Source organism: Nanorana parkeri, unplaced genomic scaffold (genome assembly GCF_000935625.1).
Source record: "Nanorana parkeri isolate BGI_ZX_2015 unplaced genomic scaffold, ASM93562v1 scaffold42, whole genome shotgun sequence".
In the NCBI taxonomy this organism is placed as follows: domain Eukaryota; kingdom Metazoa; phylum Chordata; class Amphibia; order Anura; family Dicroglossidae; genus Nanorana; species Nanorana parkeri.
In genome coordinates, this window is record NW_017306310.1 from 2,489,183 (window position 1) to 2,512,153 (window position 22,971).

At 42.5% G+C, this 22,971-nt stretch overlaps 1 protein-coding gene across 1 annotated transcript in view; it reads left to right on the forward strand.

The window, feature by feature from the left end:
• Window positions 1–237: 237 nt before the first annotated feature.
• Window positions 238–22,971, forward strand: part of RLBP1 (retinaldehyde binding protein 1) — a 30,275-nt gene continuing 7,541 nt past the window's right edge. Inside the window, exons 1-4 of the mRNA XM_018571793.1 lie at window positions 238–363; window positions 4,773–4,812; window positions 6,397–6,525; window positions 9,543–9,747. Coding sequence (XP_018427295.1) covers window positions 4,801–4,812; window positions 6,397–6,525; window positions 9,543–9,747 — 346 coding nt within the window. The 5' untranslated portion in view covers window positions 238–363; window positions 4,773–4,800. The remainder of the gene's footprint in view (window positions 364–4,772; window positions 4,813–6,396; window positions 6,526–9,542; window positions 9,748–22,971) is intronic.

Sequence of the window (22,971 nt, forward strand, 5' to 3'; positions counted from 1 at the left end):
CAGCCATGCAGGCAAAGCTTCATTTTTAATGGGTTATAAAAAGATTTGAGGAATCAGAGGCCAGCTAAAGAGTTATTGTTCCAAGCCCCACTCATCCAGTCACTTCTCTCCTCCTTTTCTGTTGCATCTAATGGCATCTCCTGAATGTTTTGTGCTGATTTAATTAATAAGCCTGACTGAGTAATGCCTTGTGACGCCTAATCCGAACCCGATGACTATAGAAGCTTTGGGCTGGCATCCCGTGGACACATCAAGGCTACAGCTCATCCATCTTTGCAAAATTCTCATATTTATCAGCTTTTTTCAAGTTTAACATAACCCAACGCTGACTATCTTTGACGATTTCATTAGCAAGGTTCAACGGTAAGTCTCATCTATCTTAATTGCTGTAGAAAGTCAGGCTGTGAGACATCACTAGGTCTGCTGTGTGTGGGTTTGTTTTGCCATTTGGTTATCATGTTCCATGTCCTTGTAATCTAATAATGAGATAGGGCAGCGCAGGAAACAGATGCTTTTCAGTTTGAAGATACAGTCATTTTATCTTTGCACTGGACCATATGTTCCTTTAAATCAGGTAGACAATTTCCGTTCTATTTTGGTCTGACAATACTGCTTTTAGATTTCTTATCAATACACTATATTTTCCTAATTAAATCTGAATACATAATAGCACTGTTCATTTTCCTGGGTTAAATCCATACCTGTTTTTTTTTATAATAATAGATCCTGGCAGTAGTAGGGTTAGCTTTAGGGGCTGGGCCAAGTTACCAGTTAGTTTACTGGTTATGGTTAATCGTTACTTTTAGGGGTTCATTAGGGGTTTAGAGGTTAAGTTTACAATAACAGCACTTCATTTTTGATGAATTATTTTCCTCGGTGTGGAATTTCTTGGATGAGCCATAAGGATTTGCAGCAAAAGTTTTATAACTAAACATATTGAGGTGAATTTATTAAATCTGGAGCAGACAGAATCAGAATGGCAACCAATCAGCTCCTAGCTTTTATTTCCAAAGCTTAACTAAACAATCTGATGGTAGAAGCTGATTGGATTACTATGTACAGCTGCTTCAGATTCCGTCTTCTCCTGTTTTAGTAAACGTCTCCCATTGTTCTAATGTGGATAATAGAAAAGAAATGATCATTGTAAAGATACATATTATCTGTTTAATTGCAGGAAGCTAAAATATACCGTATATCATTTTGCTGCTCATAGTTTATCCTACACAATGCTCTGTATATTAGTCCTTAATATTCCAAAGATGCCTTCAACTCATATATATTGTCCATGGTATCTTCTGTTTTATGAATCAGAATGGTAATTTGATATATATATCCTGTGTTGTGGTCACATTACTGTGCAGAATTTACATGGAACAAAAGAGAGAACTATATTTAGATGGTGTGTATAAATGATTTAATTTTGGATGATAATCTGTTTTAAAATTGCAACATAATAGTATTTTGCATCCTTGTTATGATCATTCCCAGTAGCACATGTTCTGGGGAATTTGAATTACATTATTATTTGACAGGCATTCCTCATATTTAATATTCCTTTTGAGATTGTGTTCACGATATACACAACATATTTCTATATTTCTAACTGCAGAAATCCATTTTCTTACTCTATACGTGGGTACATTCCATGATCCCTCTAACAGAACTTGTATTATTTACTATACAGGGTTATTTGAACATTGTGTATTCTTCTTAATGTTAAAATGTGAGTGCATACAGTTTAGAAAGTAACCTCAATGCCAAAATGTTTTCTATTCATGTGTTTCACAATGCATGGTACTTTCTGCAAAATACCTTGGCATTTCCTAAATAACATAGGATTACACACACAGTAAAGAACATTTCTGGGGCTTAACCTATAACCTGCAAACAGCCTTCAGTGAAAACATCAGAAACTTCCCACCGGCTAAGTAGGAAGATGAAAACTGAAGAGTTGAAGGAGCTGCAGCTCATAGCAAGCAATAAAACTGGTTTGTTTTCCCAGTGCAGTCAGACTGCTATTGCTCCAGTTTTTATAAATCACCCCCAAACACAGACGTGGAGGATCATAACAACCTCACAGCTTCCTACAATGTATTTATTTATTTATTACAGGAATTTATAAAGCGCCGCATTTTACTTACTGCACATTCACATCAGTCCCTGCTCTCAAGGAGGTTACAATCTAAGGTCCTAATCTCCCATGCATTCACACATGCACACACATACTAGGGCCAGTTTAGAAAGGAGCTAAATAACCCACCAGCATGTCTTTGGAATGTGGGAGCAAACTGGAGTACTTGGAGGAAACCCACACGAGCACATGGAGAACATGCAAACTCCATGTGGTCTCCTGACCAGGCTTCGAACCAGGGAGCAGTTAGTAGAAGTGCTAACCACTTTGCCACTGTACTGCCCATACAAAGGGACACAAGTTGGTGAATTATGAGAAACTGGAGCAAATGGTCAGGTTTCTAATAAAACATAACCCAAAATATGTCATATCTTCAATTTTCTGTTTTGTCATTCATACATCTGCCCCTTTGTATGGTATGTGGCAAAATCATAGACATTTTACAAAAATAGCTCTACAGTCTATATGACTATCAAGCTATTGTAGAACAGCCAGTTCCAGCATGTAGGACTAATCCAAGTGTTATAGCTGACAAGTTACTTGTAGAATGTGCCCAGTGGTGTCCCTAGCGTTTTTGCTGCCTGAGGCGGGGGGCTGTGGTGGTTCTTGCAATCAGAGCAGCAGAAGCTGGATAGGAGACAGTGTCGCCACATACGAGAGTGACACTGCCCTCTTGCAGGCTCTGTGTCTCTCCGCCCATCTCTTAGCAACCTGGGACACTCTGGCCAGCATGCCGCCCAGCTCTTGGCAACTAGTATCATCACTGGTTGCCAGGAACTGGATAGGAAGCTGGCCAGAGCATCCCAGGTTACTAAGAGCTGGGTGGGGAGGTCTGTATGGTCATAAAATTATTTTATAGGATAAGAAACATCAGGGCTGTCCCTTTTAATGAGGCAGTCTGAGGATGTTGGCTTAGGCAGCATTTATTTGGGTCGCTTGAGTGGGGCGGCAGACAGAGCGGCAGCATGTATGTACCACCACCTTTCTGGCCAGAGTGTCCCAGATTGCTAAGAGTTAGGCGGGGAGATGTATAAGGGCCATACATATCTCCACACCCAGCTCTTAGCAACCCGGGAAGCTCTGGCCGGCATCCTGCCCAGCTCCTGGCCAGAGCATCCCAGGTGCTCTTAGCACCTGGGATGCTTTGCTCTTAGCAACCTGGGATGCTCTGGCCGGAAAGGGGGCATTACATGCATTTTTTCATGCAAAATCCTGCATAGATACCTTTGTTTTATTGAGTCCATGTGCATGAACCCAAAGCTTTTTTCTACAAAAGAAGAAGAATAATACTTGCTTGTTGCTGCTTTTGCTTCTGAAGTTTGCTCTACGCCAGCTAGGAATCTTCAGCATCCAATACTTCTGGGTGTATCAGATGCCAGCAGATGATATCACAGCACTGGAGCGAGGCATGTAGACATGTGGCACACCTTAAAGTGTTGGATCAGGAACTTTTTTCATTTGCCATAGCTCTGCAAAAAAGGGAGGACTGGCGGCAAAAGCAGTAGGATAGGTACGTTTTAAGTTTGTTCTTGTCGACAGAGTCACCTTTAAAGTAGAACAATCATTAAAATGTATGCTTCATATGAATCAGAAGGACAGATGTCAGTATTACCATATTACATTATTATTATTTTGAAATTCTTGCCATTAATATAAAACTCTTGTTCCCCGGGTCCCAATTGAGGCAGCTATTGATCTCTGGCTACCAATCACTACTGCTGTTGTTTTTTTAATTAGCTCCTCTCAAATTCTTCTCAAGACCAATAATAACTCTGCCTTGCAAATGTAAATAGATAAATACAGTCTATACATGAAAACAAGTGTTATGTTACATTAACACACACTGATACCATTGTTTACAGTAAACTAGTCCAATTCACCTCTGAACAAAATGGAAATAGTGCCCCTTTAATAAGCCAAACAGCAACGTGCAAATTGTACAAACACTCATCAACCAATCAGATCAGAGCTAACAGGAAATCAGCATTTAGCTTTCACTGACCCTGATGCAGTAATATGAAATCTGTTCCTGTGGGTTACTGCTTTCTGCATATCATGTCTCTTGGTTCTGCCTTATAGCTTTCTATTTTTAAGAGGAACTTCACCCTCCTCCCAAAAATACAGCATAAATATATTTACAAGGCCAGCGGATCTAGCGTTGTCCTATTGTAAGTCATCAGGGAACCGGCTGCCTCTTCTGGGTTCTTGCATCTGGCCCCCTGATAAAGCAACGTGGTGCATGTGCAATGTGTTCTAGATTGCCCAAAGCCTTCTGGGATGCTTGACATGGGTACCCAGGAGGATTCTGGCAGCTAAGGCTATGTAATTCTCGCCTAGGCAAGAAGAGGGACGCCAAAACAAAAAAATAAACTATGTTACAAGTCGGGGGAAGAAGAAATCATTTGTAAAGGAGAGTAAAGACCCATTTTATTTTCCCATTTGATTATATCCTGCCTTTCTTCAAGTAGCCCCACAACAGCTTAGCAAACAACTAGTGGGCTAGCTTTCCTCTAATACAAAGCGTTTGTAGACATACACATGGTGCACATATTATATATGTATCATAACAAGCACTTATATAAAGAGCTGTTGAAAGTCTACAAGTTGTATTTTATTTCCTTTGCTCTAATTGTTTCTCCAGCTTCTTGCGTGGATACCGGAGAAGTGAAATGTCAGACATTGTAAGTGTTACCTTTCTTTGGAACCCGTAAATTCTCACTCGCTTGTTTGTTTGTTTTCCATTCCTGACTTTTTATTTGTTTTTTAAGGAAATACCTCTTAGCTGGTATAAATGCCTTTCCATGTTTTGTAGGATCCTGCTCTTTGTGTGTATTGGTGAATGTGACAAATGTGTTTTCCTGATGGGTGGAGAACTGTACTGCTGGGAGTAACAGCCACGCCGAGCTCTTCGTTACACAAGGAGCAAAAACCAACGTTTGTGTTAAAATAAGTGGAGAACTTCGTAATGAGTCTCTTTAAAATAAAAAACATAGAAGCTGATGTATTAACATAAAAAGCAAAGAAAAGTTGGAAGAAATTGGACCTATTGCCTGTAGAAGCCAATCATTTTCCTCCTGTCAAAATAAGAAAACTAGTTGGTACTGGAAACAGCTCCACTTAAGCTGGCCATACATATTACAATCTGTTTGTAAAATATCTGTTAATCAAGCAGCACAATGGCATACATGATTGGATATGAAACAGATAATAATCAGCAATAGTAGGCTTCTTCTTGTTTCTTTTATAAAAGTTTCCAGGATTATGGCAAAATATTGGCTGCAATCATTACTCCTAAAAAAAATCCAGCAGAAACCCCAGCCAATTAAACCAGTCCATTGGCCAGACTGGATAAAATGGCAGGATGATAAGTAAATAAAGGTCATATGGTGATCAGCACATGGAATTTTGCCAAACTAGGCTGCACTCATTACAACGAATTCAGGAGATAACCAAACCAATGAGACTAGTCCATTGGCCATGTTCGATAAGATGTCAGGCTGGTAAGTGAATAAAGGTCATAAGGTGATTTGCACCTGGATTTTGGCCAGATTTGGCCGCAATCATTACATCTAAGGAATTGATAAGATAAGGTCAGTATGGAGGATGTTTGCTTAACCCCTTCCATTTGGATGCACCCTTATGCAATATGATAATGAATGTATATGCAGCTATTGTTTGAAGGAAACAATAAATCCAGGGCTGATTACTGAATTATCCTGATGAGTATCATATCCCTATTTTGCCTTTCTCTCTAATGTCTACAGCCAGGTTATACAGGGCACAGAAAAGGAGTAGGCCAATTCACTGCAGTCAGCCCTACAACCCACATTGCTCTGTTACTAATAATTTCTTTGTAATGTCACTAGTGGGATCCCTGCAGTTTGGGAAGTTTACTACTGCTGCAATAGCTTCTTGTTTAGGGTTTATAGTCTAGAACAGCACAAACTATAAATCAGGTCATTTTGGCACATGTCTCTCAGCACTGTAATAATGAAAATGGGAGATGCTAAGTCATTTACATGCTAACCATATGATCTAAAGGAAATGTGTTGACAGAATTTAGAGCTAACCAGTGAAAGTGCCTATATATTTAGAAAAGCAGTGTTATTATATTTTGCTCTGCTATATACAAAAGTCTACATGTTATATGTTCCAATAAGGTCATCACCTAGGGCCCTGAACTTCAGTTTGTAAGCTCATCCAGGTCCCCATTTTAATGAAATGTCTGTTGCCCTGCACTGATGATGCATGTTCTCAATTTCCAGACAGGAACATACCGTATAGTAACTGAGGAGGAACAGTCCCTCCGTGCCAAGTTGGAACGCCTGACAACCAAAGACCATGGACAAGTGTTTGGCAAATGTGAGAAGCTTCCAGAGCACACAGTGCAGAAGGTAAGCAGGCTGAAGCTGGGACATTAAAACTTATGAAAAACTCAAAGAATGAACCAGTGAAAATATTGTGAAGTTGCCCACGGGGATCAGTCACCTTCTTTATAACATTTTCAAGAGAATAAAACATTATCTCATTGGTCACCATGAGCAACTTCTCCCTTTATCAACTATTATTTATAACTGTCTCCCCCTAAATGTAGATCATTGCCATAGCTAATGCCTAATCTTCTCTAATGTAAGATTTAAAGTATAACTAAAGGGAAACTTTTTTTCTAGTGTGGTTAGGGGTTAGAAGTACTGTCAGGTTTTCATTGGTGTCTGTGTCCCTATTAAGGAGATTCGCCCTCTCTAACTGCCCTGATCACAATTGTCACCTGGAATGAAAGAAAGGGTAAATCCTACATTTTGAGTTGCCACCAGAACAGGAATAGAGGGTAAACACTTGTTCCCATGACAACTGTCTAAGAGGATATTTCCATTGAAAAGAAAACCTCTGACTTCCTGTTGTATGTATAGGACAAGACGTGAAGGGAAATGTCTCTAATCAGACACAGATGGCAAAAAAAACCTGATAGTGGTTTTAACTCTCCTCTACTCTATCCAAAATTAAGGAAAACACATTTTGCCTTTAGATATACTTTAAGCCCTAGTTAACCTTCTATCAAATCTGCAGGCTAAAAGAAGTGTCCATAATGACCAAAGCAATCTGTCAGGTGTTCGCTTGTGTTTGACACTAAGGGGTCTATTCACAAAGCTGCCGAGGGCAGCCGAGTGAATGACCGATCAGAAGTGAAGTGAGCCGAACACTGTTCGGCTATTCACTACAGCTGAAATGCAATTGTTGTGAACAAAATGTAATGACAATGTAACAAATAGTCAAAACAATGTTCTACAGATGCAAAGAAGAGCCACAATGGGTATGTCTATATTTAGGCCTCATTCACACTGTCGCTCGTATACGCGCGTACGTACGTATTGTACCCTATGCAACATATGCAAATAAATGGCTCCATACACACAGCTGTGTATGGAGCCGTGTATTTGCGTAGCGTATATATGCGCAAAAACAGAATGGAACAGAGATGCGTCCGGGCAGCGTATTTCTGTGTATTTACGCGCATATACACATGTTTACACGCATATACACGCGCACATGCGTACAGCACATTAAAAATTCCATTACGAGTGATGCATTCTGGGATTGCATAGTGCACGTATATACGCATATACGCATATACGCTCGTATATACGCGCATAGACGCAATATACAATTTTGCTTGCTTTGTGTGTGAATGAGGCCTAAAAAGAGGCCTTGTTTGTTTTTTTGTATCTCTAACCGCTATTGTCATCAGAGATGTTATTGATTACATGGATCCATAACTTTATAACTTATTTATTAAGGCAAAGAAAAATGGGAAAGTTGCCATAACCAATAGCTACTAGACTGTGCCATGTATGAATGCAGCTTACATATTATTATTGTTGTTTGCAATGCCTTATTAAGTATGTTTTTCAGTGGTGTCCCTAGCGTTTTTCCTGCCTCAGGTGTTGCACGGGAGGTGGGGGGCCAGGGGTTATGTGAGATGGGGGCTCTGACTGGTGGGGGGATGCTGAGGATAGGTATCACTCTCACTTGGTTCCAGGAGCTAAGTGGGGCCAAAGCATCCCAGGTTGCTATTAGCTGGGTGCAGAGATGTGTATGGCCCTTACAAATCTCCACCGCCTGGCTCTTACAACCTGGGAAACTTTGGCCGGAAAGGGGGTGGCACACACATGGTGCTGCGTAGCGGCCATGCTTGACCCAAAGAGATGTCGCAACAGCCTCAGGCTGCCTCATTAAAGGGACAACACTGATGTTTTTAATCCAATTAAATTGATTATATGATAAAAAATCAGTGGCCGGGATGAGCCAAGTGATTCCAGCTGAATGTATTTCTCCATGAAAATACCAATTTTGCTTTTGGCGAAATTATTCAAAATCGGAAACTCTCAATTTGGCTGATTAGATGAAATTTCAACCCTGCTTTACTATTAAGAAGGTGTTGGATTCTTCTTTGGGGAGGGGTATTTTGGGTACTTAAGTTTATTTAATTTAGTGCTCTTTGGATTTGTGTTTGTTTCCTTTTTTGTATTTGGTTATGAACATACTGTTGTTTTAAATTTTCATAATTTGTTTTTCACTGGCTGTGTTTTATTTCGGTAAAAACCCCCATAAAATTATGAGGGGCCATTTTTTGACACAAAAACAGGTCCAGGATAATTGAAAGGAGTCTCTGTAATCAATGCTTCTTCAAAAAACACACACAAAAAATAATTTCCTCTCCTACATTGATAACAACACATTTTACTAATGTGGTGAAATACCACTGGACTGTCCAGATGTTTGCTGACATTTTGGGGAAATAAGAGCTCCTAATTTAATTTATCCCTGATCATGGCCAATGTAACTGTAAAAGAGAATATTGGACAATGGGTTCACAGAGCATCTTTTGACAGTGATGTAACTCTAAGGCCCCTTTTACACGGTCCAAAAACAGGGGATCTGTGCTATGTGACATCCGCATCTGTCTGTTTTTTTCCCTCCATCTTGTGATGCAGGAAAAAGCTGAAGTCACCGGATCCATGTTGGTTTATGGGGAGTCAGATGTAAACGAAATTGTGTCCATTTACATCATATTACCCCCCGCCCAGCACAATCAGGTCCAGCAAAACGGAACTCAGGTCCATATGTTTTTCCGGGCCTGGAGCCGGAGGTAACTGGATGAAAAATAAAAGTCTGGCTGCCCATAGTATAACATTAGGCTTCCGATGAGGTCCATCTGAAAAACTAACAGGCGGACCTGATCAGAAAGCTCTAATGAAAGAGCTTTTATTACATCGAACAAAAAAAACAGTAGAAACAGTTTTGCTGGTAAAATTAGAAATATTTATATATCCTCTATATAAGAATGCAGAACAATGTTTGTCTTATGTATGATTCTTATTTATACCAAGTATTTTCTTATTCCTCATGTAAGGCTAAAGATGAATTAAATGAGACGGATGAGAAGAGACAATCAGCGGTGAAGGAGCTTCGGTTGATAGTAAAGGACAAAGCCAGCACTGGAGATGACCTTTGTAAAGCTGTATCAGAGAAGGTGGCCGGAAAGGAAGATGATTTCTTTCTGAGATTCATTCGGGCAAGAAAATATGATGTTCCCCGGGCTTATGATCTCCTAAAGGGTAAGGATAATATTCATCCGAGAAGCCATTTGTTAGTATTACGGTGTGCTTAAAGCTATTTATATCACCATACAGTGCATCTAAATGTATATTCCACAACCATGCTTATATTATATGGTTCATTACAGGGTCAGTCCACCCAAAACTGATACCTTGTAGATGCTGAATAGTTAAACCAGACAAACTGGTATTTTATATTTCTTGGGTTGTCTACTGGTGAGATAGTTGTGCTTGAGTTCCTGGGTCTAAACTCCTTTTGTGGCTATCTTAAGGAAATTCACATTCTCCTGACTGGATTTGTCAATTTATATGATGTGAAATGCACATGTGGAATGTTGAAAATGGTGGGTGGGAACACACGAACTTCCAGGACAGGAGTAGAGTCGGGAACTATGGCACAGGGTATCCAAGCAATATGAGAAGCCATGCTCACTGACTGTATATAAACTAACACCTTTAAGAGGACTGGCCCTTTGAAATCTTCTTTTAAAATATGTTTAGCCTGCAAATATTATTTTTAGACAGAATTATTAAGGTCATTGCCACTTACGTGCTTCTAATACATAACTGTAAGTATGAGATTTCACCTGCCGCAGACCCGGTGTCTCAGCTTCTCCAACTCGTAAAATACTGCTTTTCTTAGCTGTAATATATGTCAGGATCACTGTGGCACAGCCTGAAAGTCCCAAGCTGTGTGTCACTTGTAATAATCAGGCAGTCTGGGCCTTAATGACCAATCAATACTGAGCACACGTGAAGTTCATGCAAAATTGCACATTGTTAGTCACCACAGTTTCCAGGATATTATAAAGTTTCTGTAACTGATTCAGATCAGCCTGTCATTCCCTAAGAAACGGAAAGGCAATAACCGCCAGATATAATAATTATGCATGTTCAGTTATTGTGGGACGGTGGGTAGTCCTTATTGCTTTGTGTATTTGATAAGAGCTCTCCCTTAGTGGTCCTCTAGGATGTTCTCTTATCTCTTATAAGGACTCACTACAAGGAAATCTGAACTGATGTTCAGAATCATTCCAATAAAATACCAATTTTCTGCAGCATTCTTAAAGGAGGATCCGTTTCAGCTACGGCGTCTCAGTATACCGCGAGCTGTAGCTCGCGGTATACTGAGCTTAGGGTGACGGGAGGACGCTAGTTTGTATCCTCCCGTTACCCTAAGGAGAACTATGGGGAAAAGCCTTAACCCCATAGTTCTCCTTTAAAGTATTGTGAGTACTGGACTGACTAGAGAAATGTTCAAAGACCTCTGAAGTCCTTCTGTTTACATAGGGCATTTGCTACTTTTCAGAGGTCACCAGGGCAGGGCCATGGAGAGGACCTACCTAAACATTAATTGCACTTTAGAGTTAAGCTGGCCATACACCTTACAATTATCTGCAGATTTTCTGTGGTCAGATGGAAAAGGTGCAACAGATTACCCCATCTACGCTAAACTGTGTGGGCGGAGTAATCTCCACCTGGGCCAATCTGTTGCACTTTTTCCATCTGACCACAGAAAATCTGCAGATAATTGTACGGTGTATGGGCACCTTAACCAAGACTCAATTGCTGCCCCCGCCCTGCCCCCATCAAAAAATACACGGCCAACAGAATCCTTGGACTAAATGATTATTAGTTTCTGTGTTCTCTAACCTTTAAGGAGCAAACAGACAGACTTAAGCTGGCCATACACGACTCTACAAAAGTCAATTTAAAAAGCAACTTAGTTGTTTAAAATATTAACCACTGAATAGTGCAGTCTCAGGTGAAATATACCAGATGGGGGGGGAGATACTACATCCTAGCTCCCAACTGTTCCTCATTTGGAGGGACTGTCCCTTTTTGAGAACCAAATCCCTCTGTCCCTCTTTGCTCCTCAAATGTCCCTCTTTTCAGTCTGATGTACATACAGAATATAAACATATAGTTAAACACCCAACGTGTTCATAACGCTCTTAACCTTTTATCAAACCTTCAGAATATTGTAGTTTTTGATTTCCAACACTAATAAAAAGGAAACATAGTGGGGAAAATTAAGATAATTGGGTTTAACTGGTCATATTTGTTCTTTAGGTCTTTGTCGTCTGAAAGATGTGGGGTGGCTTCTGACCTAATATTTGTAACAGCGTTCCTCTTTCCCATCTATTAAAGTTGGGAGGTATGCTATCACGAATGGGCAAAGTGACCTTTAAGTTAATCTCCCCTACTTGTATACCTAAAAAACAAACTGCAGCTCCCCTTAAACTCCCAGGTTTGAACTCTAAACCATAATCAGTGTTATGCTGTAAAGTGGTTTCATTACATTCTCTGTGAGAAAACAGCTTAAATGACTTATCGGTGTGACCATTAGATGGCACTAATGTACCAGAATAAAACTAGAACATCTTGCAGTAGAGTAATGACACATATTTCGTTTAATAGGATGATAATTCTGGGTTTTATTCCATGTACTTTTGTTCTTTTCTGGATGGAGTCAGAATGCCCAGCAATATCAGAGATGTAGAGAACACAATCACTGGGTATACTATGTGAAAGTTTGTTCTTCTCCAATCAGCATTTTCTATGTAGTGAAAAACCACAAAATTATTAACCCCATGAAGCCATTCACAAGGAATAGACATGTCTTAGTTACACATTTTTGGAAATAAAGCAAGGGTCAACTCTCTGCAATTGTCTGGGGAGGTATTCCATGTGTTTCCTGGAAAAATGGCCAAGTGCACCTCATGTGAAGCGTAACATGTAATATCCAAACGTATAGTAAAGTGTATCAGAACTCTGTAAATGACAAACTGCCCTTCCTGTTGTGATGAGGTCATGCTAGAAGCTTGTGATCACTGCACAGGTTTCTTCAGACTTTAACTGGCTTGTGATCTTACTTTGCATCCATTAGCAGTGCTTGTGATTTCCCGGATTCTGTCATGTATAACTCAGGCTGAATTTACATCATTTGTACCGTCCGTAACTGAGAGTCTGGGCCCCTGATGCACAACCTGCGGGCTGCGGCCCTTTAAAGGAGAACTATGGGGTTAGGGCTTTTCCCCATAGTTCTCCTTAGGGTAACGGGAGGACACAAACTAGCGTCCTCCCGTCACCCTAAGTTCAGTATACCGCAAGCAACAGCTCGCAGTATACTGAGACGCCGAAGCTGAAGCGGATCCCGACAATTATATCTGGATCCGCCCAGCTGCGTGAGTGACAGCTGGCTGTGCCTATCTAGAGGTAGAGCCAGCTGTACCCGCCCCCTCCCCCGTCCGTTCCACCAGTCAGCGCTGGAGGATCGGAGCGGGGGGAATCCAGCCCTTCCCCTGTCACAGCAGAGAGCCGTTACAGGATCGAGAGGTGAGCGAACGCCGGTATATGTTCGCTCACTTCCCGATCTACTGAGCCGACCTGTGACAGTCACAGGTCGGCTAGAACTATGAGGTGAGTAAAAAGCACTCACCTCATAGTTCTCATTTAACACTTAGTGTACTCCCCCCGGGGCCCCTGTGGACAGTGGTCTGTGTTTCCTCAGACCACAGTGCATGCTAAGGACAGTGGAGGATTCCCTTTTAGACTGTTTCCTAGTAGGTAAATGGCTTGGTTTATTTCTTTTATACTACGTACTTATTTATTTGCTTTTCTTCCCTTTTTCCATTCCAAATCTTTGGCTGTAAGGGGCACAATTGTGGAAGCGTTGATATATAAAGGGAATGTACTAATGATTTCTTACAGTCTTATGTACCGTATCTCATGTCTATAACTGTGTCTCTTGAAGCATGTCCCTATTTTTCAACTGCTCCTATAGCTTGTTCACAGTCTCTGACCATCTCCTGTTGCATATCTGACCATCTCTTGTTGCATGTCTTCAGCAGGGACGTGCGGTCAGGGGAGGCCGGAGAGGCAGACCCTCACCTAGTATTATGGAGGAAAAAGCTGTCAGCTTTAAGTCTGAAGCAGACAGCTTTTTCTCCATTCAGAGCGGCTTCTAACAGGTTACACAGCAGGGAAATCCTCTCCTCTGTGTAACCTGTCATGGACGGAGCGCTGCCTATTAATTACAGGCAGCGCTGCATCCGGCTGTTGACAGGTAGTTAGGTTACACAGCAGCAGGCTTCCCCACTGCTTGTGTAACCTAACTAGTGAGGCGAGAGCTGTCACAGCCTCTAGGCGTGAGCTCTGTGGATGGCTTGGACTAATGGCAAAGCGCCATTGGTCCAAGCTGTCCAATCAAAAAAACAACAATGAGGCCATCGATCTCGATGCCTCAGCAGTGTTGAGCAAGTGAGGGACAGGGAGTCTCCTCTCTGTCTCCTGCCTTCCTCCTTCACACTAGCCTGGGCTTCGGCGGGATATGGGCGGTGCATGCTGGGGCTGGGGAATGCCTCACCAGGAAGCGAAGGTACCGCACGTCACTGGTCTTTAGTCTCTGACCATCTCCTGTTGCTTGTCTGCAGTTTCTGACCATCTTCTGTTGCATGTATAACTTTTATATGGACTGACTGAAATTGCCAGAGCCCCTCCCCCTTTGCAAATCATCTACTTTTATACTTACCTTACCCCTGTGTTTCACGTGGCTGGGTGTGATGTCACTGTCTTCCAGGAAGATTCAGGGGAATGCGAAGCAGGTGAAATCTTGTGAGAAGACACTCTGGTCCATTCCAAGAGCCTCTTCCCATAAGATTTGCTCTGTATACCCCAGAATCTGTCCAGAAAGAGTTTGATGTCATAAGGTGGTGGAGGGGTAAGCATACACTCTAGCTTGGTTCTTTACAGGTACATTCGTAGATGATCTGTGAAGGAGGAGGAGGGGCCCAGGCATGTAAAGCTGGCATACATGTATCAAATTTTGGCTATTGTTGCTGAATTGGCCAACACTAAATGCTTGGGTGGCCTTGCTGGGTGGAATATTTTCAGCCAAACAGTGACTGCAGCCAATCAGTGGGCCCCAGCCATCAGAATACAATAGCCAGACGTGGGAATCGGACAGTTTTTCTTGTTCAGCCTGGGTCAATGGCTGGAGGGAACGCTCTAACAGCCAGCCGCCTCCGAGGATCAGGTGAGTATAACTTTATTTATTTCAACACCTAGATGAAAACGAGCAGTTAACCCTTGCTATGGAGATATAGCTGCATTGGAAGGGTTAAGAAACGTTTTGTAAAGAGTTTTTCTGTAAAGAAGTGGACACGGTTCACTCAGAAGTTGTGTTCCCTTTGAATAACCAATCGTGTGCCTGAGAAAATCCTGTTTATTGCCCTTCCCCCAGCACATGATTGGGTATTCCAGTGTAAATGACTCCACCTCATTCACTAATATTATTAAAGGTGAGCAGCCTATATTCCTTTAGGTGTCATCCTTGACTCGGACCTCACCTCTCTTCTTACTCATCCACTCCCTTGTTATCTCTCGTCTTGACTATTGCACCTCCTTCCTCATTGGCCTTCCACTACCCAGGCTCCTCCCCTTTCAGTATATCATGAATGCTGCTGCCAGACTTACCCACCTAACCGACCGCTCAGTGTCTGCAACCCCCCTCTGCCAATGCCTGAACTGGCTTCCATCCCCGCCCCCCTCTGCCAATCCCTCCACTGGCTTCCATCCCCCACCCCCCCTCTGCCGGTCCCTGCACTGGCTTCCATCCCCGCCCCCCTCTGCCAATCCCTCCACTGGCTTCCATCCCCCACCCCCCCTCTGCCGGTCCCTGCACTGGCTTCCATCCCCGCCCCCCTCTGCCAATCCCTCCACTGGCTTCCATCCCCCACCCCCCCTCTGCCGGTCCCTGCACTGGCTTCCATCCCCGCCCCCCTCTGCCAATCCCTCCACTGGCTTCCATCCCCCACCCCCCCTCTGCCGGTCCCTGCACTGGCTTCCATCCCCGCCCCCCTCTGCCAATCCCTCCACTGGCTTCCATCCCCCACCCCCCCTCTGCCGGTCCCTGCACTGGCTTCCATCCCCGCCCCCCTCTGCCAATCCCTCCACTGGCTTCCATCCCCCACCCCCCCTCTGCCGGTCCCTGCACTGGCTTCCATCCCCGCCCCCCTCTGCCAATCCCTCCACTGGCTTCCATCCCCCACCCCCCCTCTGCCGGTCCCTGCACTGGCTTCCATCCCCGCCCCCCTCTGCCAATCCCTCCACTGGCTTCCATCCCCCACCCCCCCTCTGCCGGTCCCTGCACTGGCTTCCATCCCCGCCCCCCTCTGCCAATCCCTCCACTGGCTTCCATCCCCCACCCCCCCTCTGCCGGTCCCTGCACTGGCTTCCATCCCCGCCCCCCTCTGCCAATCCCTCCACTGGCTTCCATCCCCCACCCCCCCTCTGCCGGTCCCTGCACTGGCTTCCATCCCCGCCCCCCTCTGCCAATCCCTCCACTGGCTTCCATCCCCCACCCCCCCTCTGCCGGTCCCTGCACTGGCTTCCATCCCCGCCCCCCTCTGCCAATCCCTCCACTGGCTTCCATCCCCCACCCCCCCTCTGCCGGTCCCTGCACTGGCTTCCATCCCCGCCCCCCTCTGCCAATCCCTCCACTGGCTTCCATCCCCCACCCCCCCTCTGCCGGTCCCTGCACTGGCTTCCATCCCCGCCCCCCTCTGCCAATCCCTCCACTGGCTTCCATCCCCCACCCCCCCTCTGCCGGTCCCTGCACTGGCTTCCATCCCCCGCCCTCTGCCAATCTCTACACTGGCTTCCAATATCCCAAAGGATAAAATTCAAAATCTTAACCACTTACAAACCCATCCACAACTCAGCCCCAGGTTACATCTCCAACCTTGTCTCAAAGTATCACCCAAACCGTCCCCTCCGCTCTTGTCACACCCTCGTCAACTCTTCCCATGCTCGCCTCCAGGACTTCTCTAGAGTCTCTCCCATCCTATGGAACTCTTTACCCCAACCTGTCCGACTATCTCCTACTCTGACTGCCTTTAGGCGATCTCTAAAACTCATCTCTTCAGGGAAGCCTATCCCACCTCAACCTAACCACTCAACCATCACGTTCTCAAACAATTCATCCCCACACAGCTACCTCCTCTTATATCACTTCCCCCTCCCTTTTAGATTGTAAGCCCTCAGGGGCAGGGCCCTCCTTACCATCTTGTCTTGAATTGTATTGCGATTGTAATGTCCTCCTTATATTGTAAAGGGCTGCGCAAACTGTTGGCGCTATATAAATACTATGTAATAATAATAGTAAATCACTTGTCCCCTTTACAACATACAGTACATCTGAGCAGGAAAGGACCTTCTAAATAACTAACACATATAGTGACGTTTGCAGTAGTGTATAATGCAGGAAAAATGACAACTACCCGGGGCCCATCAGCAGTTAAAAACTGTAGGAAAAAGCTGTGTTGTTTCTAATGGGTCATGTCAATGATATACTTTACATGTACCTTACACTGAAAATATTTTATTGGCTTTAAAAGACACTGATAATAGAAAATGTAAATCGGTTGTACAGTTGCCTTGGTTTCCTTACTTCTCTGGCCTCCAGTGGTTTCTGATGAGTTGATCTTCCTCTGCCATGATGTGTTGTGTAGGATCTGATAATGATTTGCCAGTCAATGATATAAAAAGTATAACTAGTGAGATTGCACAAGTGACCTGACGTTTGCCTCCCCATGTCCCAGTATACTAATTACTGCTCTCCAGTCACCTCTAGTGTGCAGTCAAGGCAGAGACTGGTATGCTGGTGAGGTGTTACAAATCAGCATGGAGCACAGTAAAACTACTAATGTGAACCCTGGCTGCTCTTTAGGTTGTGCAAGAAGCAGCATATACTGATTTATAGCCAACACCTAGATTGCATAACTAACGCCTTACAGCTTATCTGAATGTGAAGTGCAAGAAAGAATTTAGAAAATGCATCGTTGTTCAATTATTGGGTGTTTTTTTTTTTTGCTGTACCCTTTATAAGTCTTATAACATTTCTTCTATAAGGAAACATGTGGGAACATCTACAAGACTTCCATTATTTGGGTGAAATATCTGACTTTTGCATAAAAATTAGACATGTGCGATTCGTTTTGTTACGATTCGGAATTCGGACGAATTTATGTTATTCGGAGATTTGGATATATCCGAATAACAATAGTAACAAATTTCAACGAATCCGAAAGAAATTATAACAAAAATTCAAGGTCATTTGCTTCATTTGGATGTTGAGATTCCTTCTTTGAATGTGGTTGGAAAAAATCGTAGCATCCGAATCCAATTTTCGGAGTGAGTTGAATTTTCGGACAACTTGTCTACGACCTAATAATAGCCAGTCTTCCAAAATAACGAATTGTACGTGATAACGAATAACTGACTGTCCGAAACGTAACGAATATGATGAAACAAAAGGATTTGCTTGATGAATAGAAACAAAACAATTATTTTGCCGGCTCACTTACCTAATAAGAATCCTTAGTCCGTCCCTGAAAATATCACTTTCATTTAGAATTGTCTTTTTTCATTGTGAACTGCAATGGTACACTAAGGGGTCTATTCACAAAGCTGCCGAAGGATCTGACCGTAGCTTCGGCCGATCCTTCGGCTGGCTTCGGCCCCAGGACCCCTTCGGACAAATCATATCAAGGTAATTGGTTTGCTTAAAGCATAACTCTAGGCTGGCCCATAAAATGCAATGTCTGTCCTTTCCCCCAATCCACAACATGGACATTTTTGTCTAGTAGGGATCTAACAGAAGAATGCTTGTGAAAATGATTGCACAGCGCTTGCAACAGAAAGTGACAATATAAATAATCAGTGTATACCTTCAGCCCTATAACAATTAACATTAATTCCAACATTAAGCAAACTAGTATTCATTATATCTATATAACAAAACCTTCAGTGTGTATATCTCACCCATGTACAACACATCACATAAAAATAACAGTAATAAATAAGTTCAATGTATCCAATATTTCCACAAAATATTTGTTAGATCTTCAGTGAACAATGCTTAATTCACTCCACACTGTACCCCACAGTGGCGGAACTACCAGGGTCGCAGAGGTGGCGGCCGTGACCGGGCCCTGGAGTTCCGCCACTTGGAGGGGGCCCAGGACAGGAGGAAGGGGCCCCTGGTGTCCGCTGATTACCAGTCCCGGGACCTCTTCCTCCTGTCCTGGGCCCTACATGCTTCATGCTGCTCCCCTCACCTTGTTCCGGGCGCAGCGTGAAGCATCATCCAGCCGGGCAGCAGCCAATGAGTGGGAGCGGTGTAATCCCCGCCCCCTCATCATACCGAACTACTGCCCAGTGCCGAATAGAGCTGCTGCGGACATGAAGGGGGAGACAGGGAGCTGGAAGTATGAAGGAAGGTGACATGGGGTCCGGGAGCGGAAAGCTGGGGACATTTTTTTCCTTGTCTAAATTTTGTTTAAAAAAAAAATCTAATTTGTTTCTTCTTGGGGGGTACCCCACACCTTCATCCGTGCTCACCAGAAAAAATGTGACCCAGTATATAATACCAATGTCAATAGAGCATTTACTTTCCACAGGTTATCCCAATTTATTCACGTAGGTAACAGGTGATTGCCTCATCTACAGAGATTCCATCTTTGCCTGGATCCTCTTCCTTAAGGTTCTCCAATCTCAGAATTTGTAGCATACAAAACACAAAGGGATTCTATAGGTAAAATTTTTTATTGAATCGATAGATACAATCAAGTTGCACTTACATCAATATAGATGGGTCACAGCATGGTAAATTGTATTCCACAGCATAAAAACAGTCACTACAGCGCAGACCATCAGTCGGCTCCACTTGACATGTTTTGTCTCCTTTGACTTTTTTCAAGAGTAGTAATGCTTACCTTGATCCATGGTCTCACATTCTTTCTCCCTGCCGATTCCTCAGTACCTCTCCTCTTCTCTGGTTGCGTTGCTACCCCTTTTGCTGACATCATCATATGCATTGTAGGACCAGCAACCATCGCTGATCCTGAACTGTACATGATGATGTTGAGGGCCGACCCACATTCCAGGGCGGGAGAAAAGAGGACCACATAGCCAGCTGCCAAGGCACCATGGATTAAGGTAAATTTAACTCCGTTTAACTTCCGTTCGCAAACAGCGGTCATCTTCCCTGCTTTGACATGTGGTCGTGGCTTCCTGTACACGAGATCATGGTCGCAGACAGACCTGTGCACACTTGCCATGAAGCTTTTTTTTGTGTGCTTTTTAGCACATACAGTACTGTACATTATTATTCAATCCAGCATGGCTTCAAAGAAAGTGCAGAGCAAGCATGGTGGTAAAAAGAAAGTGCAAAGGTTAGTGTTCACTCTCTTCATACAGTACTGTACTTTGTTTCATATTTTGAAATATTAACCTTATTTACATTGAACCTTATGGGGAAATTTGATTCAGTTCGCGGCCAGAATCGTGGAACAAATTATGTTTGTGAACCGAGGTACATGCTGGGGTTTTTGGGGGGTTGAAGTTTAGTTTTGGGTCAGCCTGAAGTTCAGCTTTAAATTTTATTGAATGTAGTAGTTTGTATGGAACCTACAGAGTCAATTGTTTGTATAATACAGGCTTAACTGGAGAGTGCAGTGATTTTGTATATACCTTTTTCTATTTTGTTTATTATGCTAAAAAGCATTTAATACATTTATTTTTTAATGTAAATATGAAATATTGTATGTGATTAGTATGTAGTGGGATTTAGGCTCCTCTCCTTTGTCTCCTTACCACCAACTGTAAAAAGCATGGTGTTTAAGGACCTCAGCAGCTCAAGCTATAATGTACACACAGAAAGTGAGAGTAGAGTAGTGACTAATTCCTTATTTCTTTGTTTAAGATTTCAAACAGGCAAATTGTTCTTTGAAGAAGGTGGATACTGTTGTACTGTCTTTTTAGACACCCAAATATAAACCATGGTGCTCTGGAAATCCTTTGTCGTGTTTACAATGTTTATAGATATAACACGTCAGTTTAAAAACTTATCAAAATATTTTAAAAAACCCTTTAATCCAGTTATGCATTTATTATAAATTATGTATTGTGTTTAAATACAGCCAGTAGAATTACCTGCATATTTATTTTTATTGGCTCCTTGTAATCCCCAGCACAGCAAGACTCATACTGGAGGGGGGAGCTAATGAAAAGACAGATCTAGGTAATAGATCTACTTGCTGCATGTAAGCACATTTTATGGGAAGGAAATTGGAGTGTAATTGGGTAGTTCTATCCCCACCCAATCCTCATTGTCTCCTTTTCTTTTTTAAGTAATTTGTCACTTGTTTTAAAAAACGTTCAGCTGTTAACTAATGAGAAGAGGGAACCCTATGCAAATATAGAAGCATACTGACACACTGTGAGGGGTGTGTGGAAAGTCTTTGGGATCTGAGCTGTTCAGCCAGCGGAGCTGAAGCCAAGAGGCCATACATGATCCCAGGTCAGTTAGTGTACATGTATGCACTATATTTCACTTGCAATTTCAGAGTGTTTGCATTAAAAAAAAGAAGTACATTCACTTTAACTTCCTTTTTTCCCCCTCTAAAATGATGTTTGGCAGGCAGGAGCAGGTAAATTACTGTGAACTTTACATATTTATGACCAATTTTTTATTATGCCTGAAATTCTCCTGGAAACCAGATTGTGACAATAAAATAGAAAATATGTTATGACTGCATTTCCCAAATTCACAGAACTCTCCTATTCATTTTGCTGCACAGAAATTCCAACTTGGAATGCTGTCATGTTAATAAAAGTTTGAGAGACCACCTGTTTTATTTACATCTGATTTTCATATAACATGACTTCATTAGGCAGAACACACCGCACTCTATGAAAATAATAACTGTACCATAATTCTGCTGGCTGGATCATTTCATAAAGCTATTCTCTACCAGCTGGAAAACGTCATAAATGCAAAAATATACATTTTATGAGCTCAAGCAGGCTTCACGTCAACTTTCATACTCATGGCAGATCAGGAATGGGAAGAATATCTAAACACCTAAAAAAATGAACTTCTTTATGAAAGTACTCCAGTCATCAAAGCATCTGAAACGTTTAACGGCTCTATTAAAATAACGGCTTTCTGAATGACTTTCCTTCAAAAGTTGGCACTTTCCAAAAACTAGGTCTTAATGCTGAAAACACTGAGGAACCGTTATTACGTGCAGAACTTGTGAATTAGACATAATAAAACAGAAGCTGGCTTACTGAGGGCAATGAATATAAAGAGCTCACTATATAAGTGGCAGTAGCAGGACACAGTCACTCCATACAGACTGTGAGCTGTGTGCTTGTGGGAGCTACGCATCCCCCTTTGGAGACCAGAGACCAAAGGTTTCCCTTACTAACCAAACACACAGCAAAAAATGAGACATTTACCATCTTGTAACCAACTTCACAAGGATTTCCTCATTTAGAAATAATTTCCTCTGTTTCTATTTTATTATTACCCTACCACATGGATAGCAGGACTCTCAGGAAGCAGAGCTGAGGGGTAAGCATGAGGGAGTAGACAGTTACTATTAACATTACTTCCAAGAAATTATCATTGACACGTAAATGACCCTTGTTAGAAATAATGACATGTCTGTATGCTGGGGGGGCACTCGGGGAATATAGTGCAAAAATATTTTCTGCTTTTCTGATGAGGAATGACAGTAGATAATAAACTTTATAATTAATAGTTCATACCTCCTAACTTCCTGAGGTGAGAAAGAGGGACACCTTCTAGCACAATGTAGTTAGGCACTGGACCCCTGCCATGCCCCCAGTTATGTGGACCATTAAGAATTTATTTTCCGAAATCGATTGGTAAAACCCAGAATTGTTGTTTTCCAACATTACTTTTTCTTTATACTAGCTTGCAAAATAACAAAATAGATAATTAAGACATAATATTATTATACAGGATTTATATAGCTCCAACAGTTTGCTCAGCGCTTTACAATATAGGGAAGACATTACAATTGACATACAATTCAAGACAAGATGGTAAGGAGGGCCCTGCCGGTGAGGGCTTACAATCTAAAAACATATGAAGGTTTTAGTGCAGAATAACACTTTTGGTAGTTTAATAGCATGTTTTCTTACATGGTTGTAAATCAGACCAAAAAGAAGGACAAGTGAGGAACAAGGAGGGACAGAGGGATTTATTTCCAAAAGACGGACTGTTGGAACAATTGGGGAGGTTCAGTAGTATACCTTTTTAGTAGTAGTATACCTTTTTTGTGATGCATCCGTTGTCCTACAATGGATTTAGTTGTGGTTCACACTTTACTTTCTGTCGGGGGGGGG